We start from the raw sequence: 16,704 nt of genomic DNA, 5'->3' as shown, positions 1-16,704 counted from the left end.
AATTTAGGTGTCACCTCAAAACCTGAGGTATATAAATCTAGCTTTTCTATGCGATTATGCATATGAATACAAAATAATATAAAATATGTTATTTGCCTAACCCCCCCACCCCCTTCCAATCAGGGCTTCAGGCATAGAGATTACTTCAATTAATTTGTATTCCTCTTCATGTGAGAGTGTGTGTGTGCGTTTTGCTGGCTCTGGCTGTTCGATCAGCCTGCCGACTTCCATTAGCCCGAGGCTACGATAGTGGCACGAAGAGAGGTCAGGTTGAGGAGGAGGAAGCAACTGAGAGAGAAGCAGGAAGGAGTGATTAAGGACATACGGTAAAAAGGCAGAGAGGAAAGTGCAATTAACAGGGCCATATTGGTAAGATCCCTATGCTGACAAGTCTATTGATTGGAATTTCCATTGATGTCATTCAAATTCTTGCCCTCATGTATGTATTTTTAAGTGAAGCTTTATTTCGTTTTAGACCCAGTTTTAGTAGGGGTGCGTGATGTAGAGGGCTGCCCGACCTGGCATTGCAGCTTGTGTGATTCGATCACAAGAGGATCTCTAGTTTCTTAAAGTACTTCAAATACGCCTCATACAAACTTATTAAAATAAAAGCTTTCGTTTTATTTGTTGCTCAATTGACCCTTAAAGACGCAATATACATGATTGGGAGAATTGCCATTGCCTCTCTAAGCCGCGGCTAATAGCTAACACCGCTAACGCCACTAATTCCACTAGTGCTGCAACAGTTGCTTAATTCTTTACTCCGGTCGACATAACCAGCTGTATCTTTACAGAACTAATAGTTGCTTGCTGCTATATTACTATTCAGAATACTAAATACAGCTCTTTTACTTTTCTGACAATTGTTGACTTTCAGCCCAACAAGACAAGCCAGTGGCATGTCCTCCCCCACTGGCACCGACCTGGTGTTATTTCTGCTTGGTGGAGAGTGTAATGGCGCATAATGCGTCTCTATACTGTATACGTATGTGGCCGTGAGTAATGATGTGGATCCGTCGTGCTAGTGAGAGTGCCCTGTAACTACCACTACGGCAGAGCGATTTACAGAGATTTTTGGCTAATGAGCAGGGATCAGTTGCGTTGTCAGCGTGAGTACCGAACAATACGGGGGTTTGCTCAATTAAGGCCTGACAGCTTTTAGAGGATCAGCAATCACCCACACCGAATGCGCACACAAAGACATGCCTATGCATTTCTTTTCTGTAGGTAATGAGTATCTTTGGCTCACAAATCCGCAGCTACCGGATGATTTGTTTTGCCAAACGTGAAGTATGTTACTTTAAAATGCACTTGAATGGGTAGATCATAGAGGAGAGCAGTAATACTTTAATTGGTCATGTGGACGGCGTCCGGATCAAGTGGTGTCAGACTTTGATGTGTATGCAAGTGTATCACAATGGACTGGGTACAGATGTAGCCTGTTATGGCAGATAAAAGATAAGACCAAAACTTCCATGTCATCTTCAGTACCACGCAAAGCCTTTGCAACAGAAGCACCCAGTTTGGAGCTGTGCCTGAAAAGTGTCAGCATAGGAACAGCGTGTTTCTTCTTGCGACAGCTAAGCGATTGTATAATTTTGTGTTGGTGTTAAGTAACACTCTTACCAATGGGGGAATATTGATTTGAAAATGCCTGTTATTTTGTGGTTTAAAAATGTCTTACTGCTGTCTGTTGGTTTACTAGCTACGGCTGTGTGTGTGCGCGCGCTAGTGTTTGTTTCTCGGAACAATGTCTAGAGAGTACGTGGGTTGTGGACTGAATCCACAATGCAGCTCCATAATTCAGGCAGAATGCTGATTCACGGCCGCGGGCAGGACAAAAGCAGCAGGTCTGCTGTAATACACTCTATGGGTGTAGCCTCGTTTTGCAAATCAGCATAGCTCATACATGTCTGCTTTGCTTGTACCGCATGTTTGACGATATCTGCCGTCAGTGTCTGTTCTTGTTTCCCTGCAGGTGTGTGTGAATATTTGTATGTAGGCAGGCATGCACGCAAGCGTGCGTGCATGTACATCCGCTGTCAGGCAGCACCAGGCCCGATCTTAGCTGACAACCCTTAAGGAAACATAACTAGACAGAGACCCCTGCAGTGTGTATTGTGTGTGTAATAAGCAAAAGATACATTTTGTGCAAGGAAGGGAGATAGGAAACCAGGGAAGGGGGGATATAGCCTCCACCCACTTCCCCGCAAGCTGCTGTCACTCTTCCGTCCGCTATCTCCTCTTCCACCCTGGGCTTCTCTGTCCCCCCCTCCCTCCATCTTGCCCGGAGGGGAGAGGGCGGAGTGTGATAAGAAACCAGGGCGGGTGAGGGTCTGACGAGGTGGGGAGGTGAAGAGAAAAGTGGATGGGAGATGAACGGTGTAGACGCAGCAGACACGTTAAATTATAGACACCTAAAGAGAGGACTAGAAAAATGAATGTGGCCAAGGGAGGGAGACTATTTGTAATTGTCTGATGTATGAGGATGCTTAGCTGCTTCGACTGAGTCATTTTCCCGGGTCCATGAATAATGCGGTTTCACGAATGACTGAGCGGCGAAGACGAGAGCGGGACAGGTGATGGGCAGGCATGCAAGGGGGTCGGACTGTAAATTTTAAAGCTGTAACACTGGACCTTCCATCAGCAGCAGGCCGGGGAGGAATTTGGACTGGCATTGGAGGAAAAAACCCAGGATGAATTGACATAATTCTCACTGGTCATTACACCAAATTATTTATATTAAAAAAGACGTCACACGGAGTTTGCATCGAGAGAACGTGGCTTTGTTTGTGGTCGCGTATCATTTTAGCTAGTGTCCCTCCTCTGAGTGCTAGAAGAAAGGGAGGACAATAAGAACTGGGTAACAGTGACGAAGCGGTCAGAGCCTCTTTCAGGTCCTCCCTGGTTTCAGAGGCAAAAAATAATGCCAAGTAACCCTAAACCCAAAACAAGATTTTGTTGCATCTGAGGTTTGCGTCCCTCATTCTGACCCTGGTCACTCGTTCACCCTCTGCTTTCTCTCCTTCTCCTCACATGCTCCTCCCCCCTCCTCCCTCTGCATGAGCAGCAGCACCAGTAGCAGTTGATGGATTGTTCAGGTCAAAAGGGCTGACCGGCAGGTTGATGTAAGAGACAGAGAGGCTGAAAGACGCAGAGTGCACAAAAAAAGAAAAGAAAACGCAAGACTGAGATGGCTACAGTCGTCATCTCATTCACCCTCTCTCGTAGCCCCGATCCTTTGAACCTCTACAATCATCTGCTGATGCTTTGACCTCGTCTATTTTCCTCAACCTTCTTCCTCATTTTGCACCATGTCATGGGTTTACAGCGGGGTTTAGGAGCAGCACCAACCTAAAGGCTGGAGTAGAGGCCATTGAACATGAGATTGCTGATACACATCTGTGGCTATAGGCAGGGAGAACATGGGTGGGAAATGTAAGTGAGAAACATATTCTCTCTCCAGTTACATACGGGTCAAAACTAATTATGAAATACCATCATTTGCATTCTGATTCTCTCTCACCTTAGATTGACGAGACGAGACGCATTGACGAGACCCATGTCCCGCATGTTCCATGTTCTCAGCCTTGTATGTTTTTATAGGTCTGATGACGTAATCCCAGCGGGTAGCCTACTAATGTTCATAAGACACGTTTTGTTGTTACATCAACTAAGATGATGTTAAAATGTATTAAGTAGCGTTTTAATTTGAGGTCATGAGCAGGATACGCTGTGTATTCCTCTCCATTTCAAACCCATGTGTGTAAAATAGTAAAAAAAACTGCAGCAATACTTGGAAAAGAAATGAATAACTTTGAATGTGTTCTTTTAAAAAGAACACACTGTCGACTGGAAAAAACAAAATTTGTGGGCAGCATCCAATTTTAAGACTGCAGCAACCAATAGATCTGAGGGAGAGGACCATCGCTTACCTCACACTTAACTTCAAATTTTCATACCTGAAAGAGAATATATTTATAATATATTTTAAACTCATAAGAATATGTTTAGCATCTCAAATCTTTATCTTCTGTTTGCGCTACCATATCTCAGCCAACCAGAGACTTCCAAGAATGAAATCCTCCCCAGTGTGGAGCGGCAAGAAGTCCCAGAAAAATTGAATTAATATATTTTCTTCGAGCATATTGGACTCATAACTGGATGAACAAACTCTCAAAGCGTGCATAATTAAACACAAGCCAATGTCTTTATGAGGTTGGAGTGGACGGACATTGAGGTTGTTTCCAAAAGCCGTAGGCTACCTACGGCAGGCAGAGGGAACGTACTGATGCTACAGTGGGTGACAGAGAAAACACACTCGGTTTTACCTGTTATTTCTATACTTAAATAATATAAAAAAATGACAGGGGTTATAGTCAGAGAGAGCATAATGCAGATTCTCCCTGAAATATTTTAACTTTAATATTTAGTTACTTACTTGAATGTGGTAGTGATAATTGTAAACATACTGCAGTGTGTTATAAAAATGCAGATCTTGGTGATTGCTGCAACCTCAGCAGCAACCACTTCCAAGGTACTAATTTGGGAGCACAGTTTGTGATGAATCCTTTTTTTACAAGCCGATATGACAGCAGCTCTACAAGCTGAAGTCTTGCCGGTGTTCTCAGAGGGTTTGGAATTTCAAGAGGCTCCGTATTCTCTGCAAAATAGTCACTTATTCTTATTATCTTGCAAATTTCCCATTTATATTCTGTTCTTAAGATTAAGTGGATTTACGTCATTGCATTTAACAAATATATCTTTTCCTCTCGTTCTCAAGTTTCATCTCCGGCCTCCTCCATTCAGGTTCTGCCAAATGATTGAAATTAAGATATTCCCTTTTCTGCTCCTAAGGATAAATTAAACAAGTAATTTCATAAAAGTTGGCTCAATAATGCAACAAAAAAGTCACTGTATAAAAGAGAGAGGAAAAATTCTCAATGCTTTCTCATAGCGGTGTGTGTGTTTGTGTGTGTGTGTGTGTGTGTGCGTGTGTGTGCATGTTGTGGGTTGCAGATTAGATTGGTCTTGTGGGACCTGATTGAACCACTCCTCTGGATTGAACCAGACATCAGTAAAGCCTGACATAGCAAAGGGCTACTGCTGAGCTCGCGCTGCTTCATTTATCACCCCAAAGTCAGCGAGCTTCTGTGTATGTTTGCGTTAACATATTCGGTACTCTCACAAGCGTGACTGCGGTATATAGTGCGTGTCCGCGTCGGTGAGCGCGCATTTGTGTGAATCAAAGAAAGTAAGAGAGGGGGAAGATTTTTAGAATCTGGACTGGGTCCAAGTTTGGATCTTTCCTCTTGTTATATTTATATAAATATTATACCACAAGGGCAGCGATGGAGTTTTGAGGAAATGTGTGTTTTTTTATGTGCCTGTGTGTGTGAGTGTGCACCTACGTAAATATGACACAGGGACAGTGATGCAGAGAAGAGCTGCATACTGATTAGGTGGAGTTGAAGAGAGAGCCTGTGTGTTGGCAGGCAGAGCCACACAGCAACAACAAGTCATTCACCTAAATTAGGACACGCACGCACGCACAAGCGTTAACTCTGCATGCAGAGGCTGCACCACAAGACGGTTTGATAGCGAAAGTTTCCAGCTGCCGTGCTGTATGCTGTTTAACTTTCACTGCAGACTAATCAGGGTTTTTTTTGTTATTATTGTTAAACAGAAGTAAAGATATGCCGTCTTCATGGCCTCTGATTCAGCAGAGAGGTCGTTTAAGGATGGAGGGAAGAGGGAAAAGAAAAGAGCAGAATGAAGAGGGGGATAATGGGTAGAAGGAGCAGTGAGAATGAGGGCGGGGAGGATCAATAGAGTCTGTACTTTGAGAGCTCAGAATCTGCATATTATGGAACAGTGCGAGGGAGGAGTAGGTGTGGAAAAACAGAAAAGTACAAATAGCAACTTAAAGATGGGAGCGGTGGAGAGCAGCAGGGAGATGTGACAAGTTGTGTGGTCCCTTTTATTTATTCTGTGTGATGGGGAGCAGTATGCAACACCGATGTTTCCAAAAGAAAAATAATGGAAGTTAAGACGAATGACGCTGAGAAAGAAATAAAGAGTCTGTGTGCTGAAGGAGTGAGTGACAGAACCAAAGGAGATGTGCAGTCTTTCTAAAAGATAAGCACACTGTTGTTTTTCTCTCCTGCTAACCCTCACACTATGAGTGTGTGCATGCACACCCAACGCTATTGTATTACAGCGAGCGCTCAGGCACCTGACCGAGGATCACCCGTGCAGAGTTGCCATGGCAACGGGAAAAGTCGCTGTTGCTACCAGTACTGCCTGATTCCTAGCTTGAAGGGACAAAAAGGGGAGATTAAACAAGGGTGTTAGGGTGTTAATTACACTCGTGGTACAATCAAAAGTATTTGCTGAGTGTTTTTTAATTTATGTTTAACCAACATGTTATTTTGCAACATCAATATACACAGCAGCTTGTTTACTCTTTAGGAAGAGCCTTTTATTGGACCTTATGGTGGTAATAGATTCAGATGTAATATCAATGCAATCCATCTGCCATGATTTTAATAATGAGTCATGTTTTGTATGGTGTTTAAAAGTATAATTGCAATACTAAATCTGTAAAACAGTAAATAAAAAAATATAAGATGATTCTTTTGAAGTCAAATTATCCTATTAGTATTCATCAAATATATATATATATATATATATATATATATATATATATATATATATATATATAACTTGCAGGAACTGAAGCACCTCCGGAGGGAAGACTTCTGACGGCCAGTCTGTCACTCAGCTCAATGCATGTGCATTACTCAAAAGCAAGACTGGCCCATTACTGCCACGTCAATTTTGGCTAATGGTATCTCCCATACCTCTGCCAACAAAGGTCACTTTACTTTTACTGAAAAGTATCTCTCACTACTCCACGTGAAGAAGATTATTGAGGAGTTGATCAGTAATTTTTCTTCCTGAATGATTGCAATTTTTATGTTGCAAATAGGGATTTAGAAGAAAAGGTGCATACGCTAAAACCAAAACGATTATCTTTGGACGCATTTATTTTTTCCTCAACGATATGGCTATTATGCCATCGTCAGCACATTCAATTTAAGATAATTAACTGTCATCCGAAAGAATGTTTTCAAATTGTGAGGAGGCAAAAACAAATATAAAAGGTAAGAGAGGCAGAGAATGGAAGAGAGATGAGGTAACACCATGCTCTCGTCTTGAGCTAAGCACACAGATATAAAATAATGAAATCTTGATACTCCACAGACCATAAGCAGCTCAGCAGAATCACTAAATTTGAGAGGTCAACACGTGAAACGAGGGAAAAAAGTTTTAATTTCTTTTGGTTTTTCTCCTTTTCAGATTCCAGTGTGATACTCTCGTTACAACTCTCCTATACTTTGCAGTTCACAAGGTCCCATTCTATGACAAAACACGCAGACGTAGGACCAGGGATGGATTTCCCTTAGAAACGATACAGAACATGTATTTGTATACACAGTTGTCCATATGCTTTCCCCTCAATATGCTGTTTCTGCCCCATAGGGGTCTCACATCTGCGCCATGCTTTTTGGGAAAACTGGATAATGGGAACCCTTACTAGGTCGGCCAATTGCATTTAATTCATTCACACACACACACACACACACACACACACACACACACACACACACACACACACACACACACACACACACACAATCACATACAGTGAACAATGTGGCCTAATTGCTCTTCTCCTAGGAGGTTGAATATATCTCTATACAGCTATATCAACATCCACAGTTCATTGTTTTGTTGTCATTTCATGGGCTTGATTTATGTAAGGTCGAAGGCAAAGAAAATAATTTTTCCACCTTAAACTTCATTCTGTGCAGCCGTCCAGTAGGCCAGGAAGGGGTTATCCCCTTCTGAAAAAATTGAATATACTTAGACACACCCTTCCGGATCTATACTATGTATCTGACATGCAAAACAACATTATAGATGGTGTTGTGCAGCATGTTTTATGTGGACTGTAATTATATGTTTATTATAATCTATGCGATTAATGTGGCCGAGATTAATAAAACAAAACATTTTAACGTATTTAACGTACGTTTGTTTAATTCCAGCCAGCCAACTTCCGGACCGGAAGTAAACCGGAAGTTGACCGGAAGTTGACCGTGGAAACGAAACGGCCGCCAGCTGCATTCAGTTACATCAAGATGAAGAGAGCTTTTTGCATTGGAAGTAAAACAAACAGTGGTGCGACAAAGATTAGAGAACTATGCCGAGGAATTACTCCACGTGTCAAACAGAAGGGGGGTGAGTGGCAAACGGACCACTCAAAGCACTGCTATGTTGAGCTAGCTGTTAGCCTAAGCTAGCTGCTATGCTACTTCCATCTCAACATCTAACGTTACCCTGCGTGGCACACAGTTTGCAGAGGACCACCACTGTGTCCTCAAAAGATTGTGGTTTGAAAATGTTCTGGCTAAATGTGGGGAGATTGTTGGCACAAACACAGCTGTTAAATGATGGAGAGTTAGGTAAACCGGATGTAAACAAACAAACGTTAACTACGATAAAATATTTTGTTGCATTAATCTAGGCCAAATTAATCACATAGATTAATGCGGTAATGTGGACCGCCCTAATATATATATTACCAAAACTCTGACTAGCATAACAAGTAAAATGCCTTTAAGTCTGTAAAAAAGATGGAGAGATGAATTATAAAAGTTTGAAAGTCAGCCGTACTGGTTTCAGTGCAATGATTGATCCCATGTCCTGTATTGAGTTTCAGCAGCCTCATGGATAACTGAGCATCTGACCACTTTGTGACCGATAGGTTCCTGACGGAGGTCTTTGAACTGAGTTCACACTGCCAGTTTAATCAAAAGAAATCAGTGGATATCTGCTCTTCCGGTAACTTGTCATAACTTGTACACAAGTTTATTTGGATGAATGTTGAGTAGCATGTGTGGGGAAAAATAATGTATCAATTTCTCAAGCGTTCGCGTTAGAGTATTCATTAGTATAGTTGTTTTTCTGATTGAACATTCTCTATACCAATGCAATTGATTGCACCTGGTATGATTAGACCTGGTATTTATCACTATCAAAAATAATTTAGTTTACAGATACATTCAACGACAGTCAGAGAGCCAAGGCCTGGTGAAAGTAGATTTATTTTTCTAAGACCTTGAGATTAGGAATGTAGATAACCCAATGTCATAGCAAAAAAGATTCATAATGATCTAACTCTCAATGGATTCCAGTAAAAAGTCATTTTAGACTCTGTCAAATAGAAGTTAAAATAACTGGTCAATGCAGATCGGTAGACATTCCAGGTATTGATTCTCAGGGATACTAGTGAAGGTTCTCAGTTATACCCACACAAAGAAACACACACAAATGAACACACATATATAATCAGGTTTGGTTGGCAGCTCTCAATGTTGAGTGCCTGGTCTTAAAGTGACTGGATCGATACAGGGGAGTGAATTGCCAATTTCAGTTTGTTCTATTGAAACCGGCTGGCGTTGCATTCTAGAGGGAAGGTCCCTGAAATCGGCAGTGAAATTGGATGTGTAAAGAGAGAGAAGGAGTGAGAAGAACAGAGACTCCAGCATCTCAATGGCCTTACATGACGCTCTGAAGACCTCCGCTATCAAAGGCAAATTCTTATGTTCCTGTTATCAAAGCGTTCTGCCCTACGTCTATTATTGTCTCACATGCATGAACCCACTCACACTCTAGCAAAGCGTATATTGGCTTTTTAAATAGTATAGTTCACTGCTCTGTGTTGAAGGAGCAAATGACTGCATCTCTGGATAATGAATAGCTCACTTGGTTGATCCTCTCCACTGTGTTTATTTGGATTTTGTGTAACAATTCCATTGCACAACTATAGAGTGGAAATAGCCACAAAACAATAACCCGGTTGACCCTGCCTGACTGATACTGCTGTTCCCGAGCTCATCGGCGGTGCCCTGGTCGTTGTTGCTGCCAATGGATAGGGCTATATATATATATATATACATACATATGTGTGTATATATATATATATATATATATACATACATATGTATGTACATACATACATATGTATATATACATATGTATGTACATATGTATATATACATATGTACATATGTATATATACATATGTATGTACATACATACATACATATGTATATATATGTATATGTATGTATATACATATGTGTATATATGTATATGTATGTACATACATATGTATGTATATATATATATACCATCTCTGGCAGTGAAGGTAAACAATGGAACCATTCTCTTTGAAGCAGAAAGCCAATTACACAATTTGTTTTTTTTGTGTGTCCCTACGATTCCCACATGTAACTCTCAGCTAAGAGTTATGCTTCTTTGATGCTTACCTGCTACATAATGATGATTGTGGCATTGTCTTAGTGTCACAACAGAGGGTGCAGTCACCGGTCTGCAGCTTACAAAGACAACAACAAGACAAAGACAGTATAAAAATGGGCAACACTCATTTTATTAAATGCAGGGTTAGGGTTAGTTCTGTACTTAACAAACATCCATCAGATCCAGCTACTCAATTGTGTCCATTATTTTCATTTTACCAAACTGTATACTAAATTTACATTTACATTTTGGGGTTTTGGACGAGACATTTGAGGATTACAACTTTTTAACAGACATTTTAAAAGGTCACTGAAGGGGTTCATAGAACCCATTTAATCTCAAAATTTAAAGTTTCTTGGATCCAGGTAAAATCCAAATGGGATTAATGACACTGATTTAGATAACAGACAGAATTGCAACCAGTGTACCCTGGCTACATTGTCCCTTATAACACACCTGAATTTGTACGGTAAATGCCCAAAAGCCAGAAGTAGAGTGACCTCTGCACAGTTTAGCTATCGTTAAATCCATAACACAAGCTCATGAATGAATATGAAGTACAGGTCGGAAGACTGTATCACTGTCATTATGGCTCTAATTCACACTGCTTCCTCATCCACACAGATCATTCAGGGTGGAACGGAACAACTGGTCAATCGTTTTGTTTGAGAGATGTGGCTTGAGTGTGTGTGTGTGTGTGTGTCTGTGTGTGTGTGTGTGTGTGTTGGGAGACGGGGCGGGTTAAAAGGGTTTTTTCAAACTAAATTAATATAATTCAGTTCACATTTTGTGGGTTTGAAGGACAGCAGTTCATTCCAGTCTCATGCAGTTAATTGTAAGTGCGCATATGTAAAATAAGCAGTTCATATCAGTCCTGTTTAGGTCAGTGTGGGTTTGTGTAGTTTTAAGGGAGAAGAAGGAGAAGCCTGAAGAGTTGCATGTGGGGTAGCTTAAATTGATGGGCAAACAAAAGGTAAGGGGCCCACATGCAGGCCACCCGCACCCGGGATTAAAAGAAACAAAATAATACTTCAATGATCTCCTCTTTTAGCTACTCTCACTCTTCTCTCCATTCTCCTCCATACTGCTTCTGTTAGTTGATTTTTGCCTTCCCGCTCACAGGTGCGTACCCTCTGTGCACTTTTCTTTTCTCTCTGTCTGCAACAATATGTTCACTAGGCTACTCAGCTGCCACATACGGGACCATTGGCGTGGTTCTGTTGTATGAAAATAACTGTTGAGCTTTGGTCACATTGGATTCACCAAATATTATATACATCATATTATACATAGTAAATAGTATGACTCTTCTAGTGAATGGTCTTTTTGTGTGTATGCATGGTTACGTGTGTGTGTGTGTGAAAGATTTCCAATGCTGAGTCACAGCTTACATAAGAAAAAAATATACAATTGGCAGGTGTATTACAACTTTCCGTTCACAAACACGCCACTCTATCTGGAACATACTGTAATATCAAACATGATTGCAGGATTGATTGTAAAACGTTGATACAGGGATTTACAGCAACAGTTTGCTCATATTAGATGGTTATCTGACATTTTATGGCTGGAGGGTTTGCATGCTCTGAAGGTAAAACGTACACAAACACACACGCACACACATAATGCAGTAGAGGAGAGGTGAGACCCAATGACCACAACACAGCCTGTGGATTATAAGGGGCTATCTCACTTGAACCCAGAAGGACTTTGCCCTGAACATCGGAGAGAGCGCCGAGGTAAGACTGCAGCTACCGGCTGTCTACCTGCTCAGCTTAAAAACTAATCTTTATTTTATATTACACTGCTAACATTTGGTGGTGATACCAAATAGTTTAAAGCGTGATACCGGGATTATTATGTGACGCTAGTGGGTCTTAATTTTAACATCGACCTTAATATGATGAATAAATATAACCTAATGCATTTCAATTCCTTCCTGTTATAGATTTACTTTCAGCATTCTGTTACCTGCAGATATTTGCATCATGCAGTAGTGGATCAGTCTATCCACATTTCTGTGGATAGACTGATCCACATTTTTGCACATAATTACGGGTGACAAACCCTCCTCTTCGGTTGACATTCATTTTTAAAGATGTGTTTCAACGTAATCCCAAAAGTCATCAGATAAGGTTAAAAGTTAAAATGCACTTTAAGATAATTCTCTAAATCACTTGCACCCATGGGAACCCAAACAGCAGAGCCAAAAGGTTGCCCTGCGTGTTGGTAAAGGCTGCGTGCGTCTACACCGATCAGAATGTCAGTGAGTTGGGAGAAGTGAGATGATATGCTGTTATGGGTAGACGCTATATTTAGGTACTCAGTGGAAGCCAAAGGGAGAGGCTAAAAGGTTTGGACTATATGCATGTGTTCGCCTCGGTGTTTCATTGCATGTTTGCGGGCTAATGTGCTTTTGCATGGTGTGCGGGGGAAGAGGGGAAAGGGGGGATGGGGGGGGCATGCACACGCTTGACTCTGCGTCTCTCTCGCTGCCCTCGCCTGATCTTCACAGCACATTGAACAGGAGGGTTATGAGCCTCATTCGCCCAAATAGACACATACCCACACGCGTTCACCTTGTTTTTGTCTGAGAATACTTTGGAGTGAAGCTTAATCGCTCGGGTGATATAATGGGTGCCTTTGGGAGATTAGGCCCAGTCTGTCAGGCAGTTGTTCACTCCCCTTTTCTCTTTTTCTCCTAAAAAATCCTAATTTGTTTTTCTCCCACTTTGTGTGCGTGTGTGTGTTTTTTATTCATAAAGCTATTGCTGTCCAAGGTTAATACAATACATGTGTGTGTAATATAGTTTGCTTGTTATGTACGTGTGTGTGTGTGTGTGTGTGTGTGTGTGTGTGTGTGTGTGTGTGTGTGTGTGTGATGCCGACCGGCCTCATTAAACAGGGAACTTTGAGACATTTGAGACCTTGCCTTTAGTAAACTTGGTGTCATTATTGGGTGTTAATGATGCTGGCCTGTGTAATCACTCTCTTTGTGTTTGTGCATTTGTATTAGATGGGGAGAAGGCGTTTTTCAGGTTTGGAGCTGACCCTAATGGTCATGTTTGCATTGATGTCTGTAGCAGCCATCGCTCTCCTAGTTCTGTTTGTCACCGGAGAACCTGGCGTCCTTAAAGATGGTAGGTGCACGTGCTTACGCATCCACAAAGACGCATGTGCAAAATCGAAGGGAACTGAAGAACAATAGTTCAAAGTAATCACAACGTTCGCCTAAAGTTGTCTAATGCAGATTTAGTACCCCCAATATATCCTGGAAATTGGGTTATGTTCGGAGTAGTGAGTCATACAATTAGCTCGTAACGGTCAGTACAAAGCTCGTTAGGGTTAAACGTGCAAAATGTTTTTGAGTACTTTGGCGACAAGAGCACCGTATCACGTGGTCCATGTAACTCTCAAGCTCAAAAAACAAAGCTCATTAATAGACCTATTTCCAGTCATAGTCTGGCAAAAATCTGACATGCAATGTAAAAAAAATATGACAATAATTTTTAGAATATTTTGATAGTGAAAAATCGGTCACAATTATATTCACCTAGTTAGGTGAGGTGATGGGAAAAGAACAGTCATCCCCCATTTCAGTATTAGAGTTCATATGACCCACCCACCTACCTCGACTTTCCACTTTCTTATCTTATCCAAACTACAACTGCCTATGGAGGGTTTGCTGAAATGACTTATCTCATCATTTCTCTTTCTCTGTTTTTCAAAGGCGGCAACAATGAGAAATGCATTAAACTTGCATTTTCTCTACTGGCCTATTCATGCTGGTTGCATGAAGAAGACTGGCTGCATAGAAGTCAACGGCCCTCCTTGTGACTTGATTTATTACCTGATTTATTACCTCAGTAAACATGAAAATGATTTAATGGTCTCAATCAGTAGTTTCAAAGCGGTGTTTGCTCTAGGGCGGGGCTACCTTGTGACTGACAGGTCCCATAGCTAGCAGAGGAAACAGAGAAAAAAAGAAAACTGGAGTAATACCTGAAAAAACTACGGAGTAAATCCTCTTTGTTACCACAAGGAAGCGTCTCTATGCTACTAATGTTAAAAAAAACGTTTTTCTTGTCATAGTAAGAAAATAACAGGTGTATTTAATAACTTGAATGATGGCAGCATCTACTCCAGGCGCCCTGGTATTGTGTGTGCTTGCCGGCTTACTACAACATTTATTGGAACCAAACAATTTCTGGTGTAATAAATTCCACCTGTACTTTTCCTGCTAAGACATGCCAAAAATGTTTCATGGGAAAAAGGTCTATTGGTGACTACTATCATCAGCTCATTGCTCAAACACCTGTAAAACTGAAATTAGTAAGCGGCTTAGTTGTCTCTTTTAGTTTGAAGTAAAACTTTTCATCTTTTGGCAGAAACCACTGGAGTGTTCGTTCCTCAGTGTCCCGCAATCCCTGTCGCTGAAAGAGTAGACTGTTTCCCAGATGCTGGAGCCTCAAAGGTATGAGTCACCCCCATTCCAAAAATGCAAAGGGTTTTTTCAAACAACTCCAAGGAGGAGTTGAACACTCCATAATGTCTGGTTTCCTTACAAGTCATTTCTTAGTCGGCCGATGGCCCCATTGAAAAGGTGTTGATCATAATAGTCTGATTGTAATGATTATAATGATTACTAAGAGCAAGGATGATGATAATGCAACAAACATTGTTAAAAGAGCAATGGGAATAATGGTATTGTGCACCAACCTCCCAACTCTAACAGCTGCAATGTGAGACACGTGGATGTTGCTGGAGCCCACTGGACGAGAGAAACGTTCCCTGGTGTTTCTTCTCAACCAACCATGGATACACAGTGGAATCAGTGGAGCAGCCGAACCCTTACGGTAAATTCCCATTTCCTCTCTCCCTGTCCTCCTCTTCCACTCACGTGGTCTCTGAGTGAAAAACACTTGGATTAAATTGTAGCTTATTTTCAAATTCTAAATCCTACACTTTTTCCAATGTGTTGGTCTGTCTTCCTCACATGATTTTGCCCAAGTCAAGGTCTTCTGTGAAATAAGACATGGATGAAATATCAGAAAAAGAAATTGACTTTGCAGCATGCAGGTTTTTCCATTTTCTGCTTGATTTCACTGCCTTATGTGAACTATTTTGTATGAAATCAGGAAGAAACTGGGCATTTTCTAACAATATTGTTGGTAACACTGTTTAATAAATACATTTAAACATATTGTTACATTCTGCCATGGTATCCTTCAAGGCATCTATGAAAACCACCCACATTTACCTCCGGGACCACTATGGACTCTGTACACATATTGCACCCTTTGATCATAATGGTAAATGTATAACCGGGGTTGCAACACAATAATGCTTGAATGGATTCTTTTCCCACCTCACCTGATGAGTTTTATGAGTGAACTCAGGACTATTGCAGTTTTTCCTCATTGTTGCAGTGCACTCATCACTATGCTAGAATATGTTGTGTTATGATTGATGGTGCACACCCCATCCAACAATGGTTCTCTTGAGCTTGAATGCCAGTGGGGCATTTTGTGTTAATTAAACAGACCACTCACTTTTGAGACCTCTTGCATATTAATAGAGAAAATTGGTCACACATGTGTGCATAAGAAGAAGAGTTTGACATTCCGGGAGTCTTGTCGTAACCATTATGTTGCCAGGAAACTTGCAGCCCATCATTCTCATTAAAATCACAATGCATTGTGCTCTCACACTTTTGTTTTCGTACGTGTTGAATACACAAAATATAATATTTAGTGAGCCCTATTGAAGGTGATGGAATTTGTTAATTTTGTACAAAGACAGGCTAGCCGCTGTTTATTCAAAGCTGCTGGTGTTTGCCTCATACTTACTTTCGGACATGGGAGTGGTTTTAGTCTTTTCTAGTCTCAAACTAAAGCTAAAGCTTTTGTTTTATTGAAATGACACGTGCAACTGTAACCACCATAGTTTCATGATGAGAATGCAATTTTTTTCTGTAATTTCATCTTTATTTTGAGTACTAGTTAAATATGATTAATTTCTGGTAATGTATCTGTTTAACTGTAATCTAACCTTTCCCCTCGTTCCCCTCGTGTGGTTAATATTGCAGTGATGAACGCCCAACTGAGGAGAATGGCGTCTCCTTCCTTATTTGGGGGCGATATAGACGAGCTGTCATTTCACGCAGAAATGCAATCAAACAATCGACTTCGATTTAAGGTACACACCGACAGACACCCTTTTTAATCCACAGTAAAATATAACACGCACATACACACACAGCAACAGCTGGAATAGTGAGCCAAATCCAATCTAGTCAAATTCTTTTCAAAA

General features: G+C 41.0%; 1 protein-coding gene across 3 annotated transcripts in view; it reads left to right on the top strand.

Moving 5' to 3' along the window:
- Window positions 1–8,150: 8,150 nt before the first annotated feature.
- Window positions 8,151–16,704, top strand: part of si (sucrase-isomaltase) — a 56,713-nt gene continuing 48,159 nt past the window's right edge. Inside the window, exons 1-5 of one of the 3 annotated variants that reach the window (XM_040187171.2) lie at window positions 8,151–8,307; window positions 13,409–13,532; window positions 14,781–14,866; window positions 15,128–15,248; window positions 16,481–16,590. In XM_040187171.2, coding sequence (XP_040043105.2) covers window positions 13,409–13,532; window positions 14,781–14,866; window positions 15,128–15,248; window positions 16,481–16,590 — 441 coding nt within the window. In that variant the 5' untranslated portion in view covers window positions 8,151–8,307. Of the gene's footprint in view, window positions 8,308–11,757; window positions 12,132–12,612; window positions 12,746–13,408; window positions 13,533–14,780; window positions 14,867–15,127; window positions 15,249–16,480; window positions 16,591–16,704 lie in introns of those variants that run through there. The other 2 variants (XM_040187164.2, XM_078104619.1) reach the window with 2 other exon arrangements.

The sequence above is a fragment of the Gasterosteus aculeatus genome, chromosome 1 (assembly GCF_964276395.1).
Source record: "Gasterosteus aculeatus chromosome 1, fGasAcu3.hap1.1, whole genome shotgun sequence".
Lineage (NCBI taxonomy): Eukaryota > Metazoa > Chordata > Actinopteri > Perciformes > Gasterosteidae > Gasterosteus > Gasterosteus aculeatus.
This window is presented reverse-complemented; position numbering and strand designations above follow the sequence as displayed.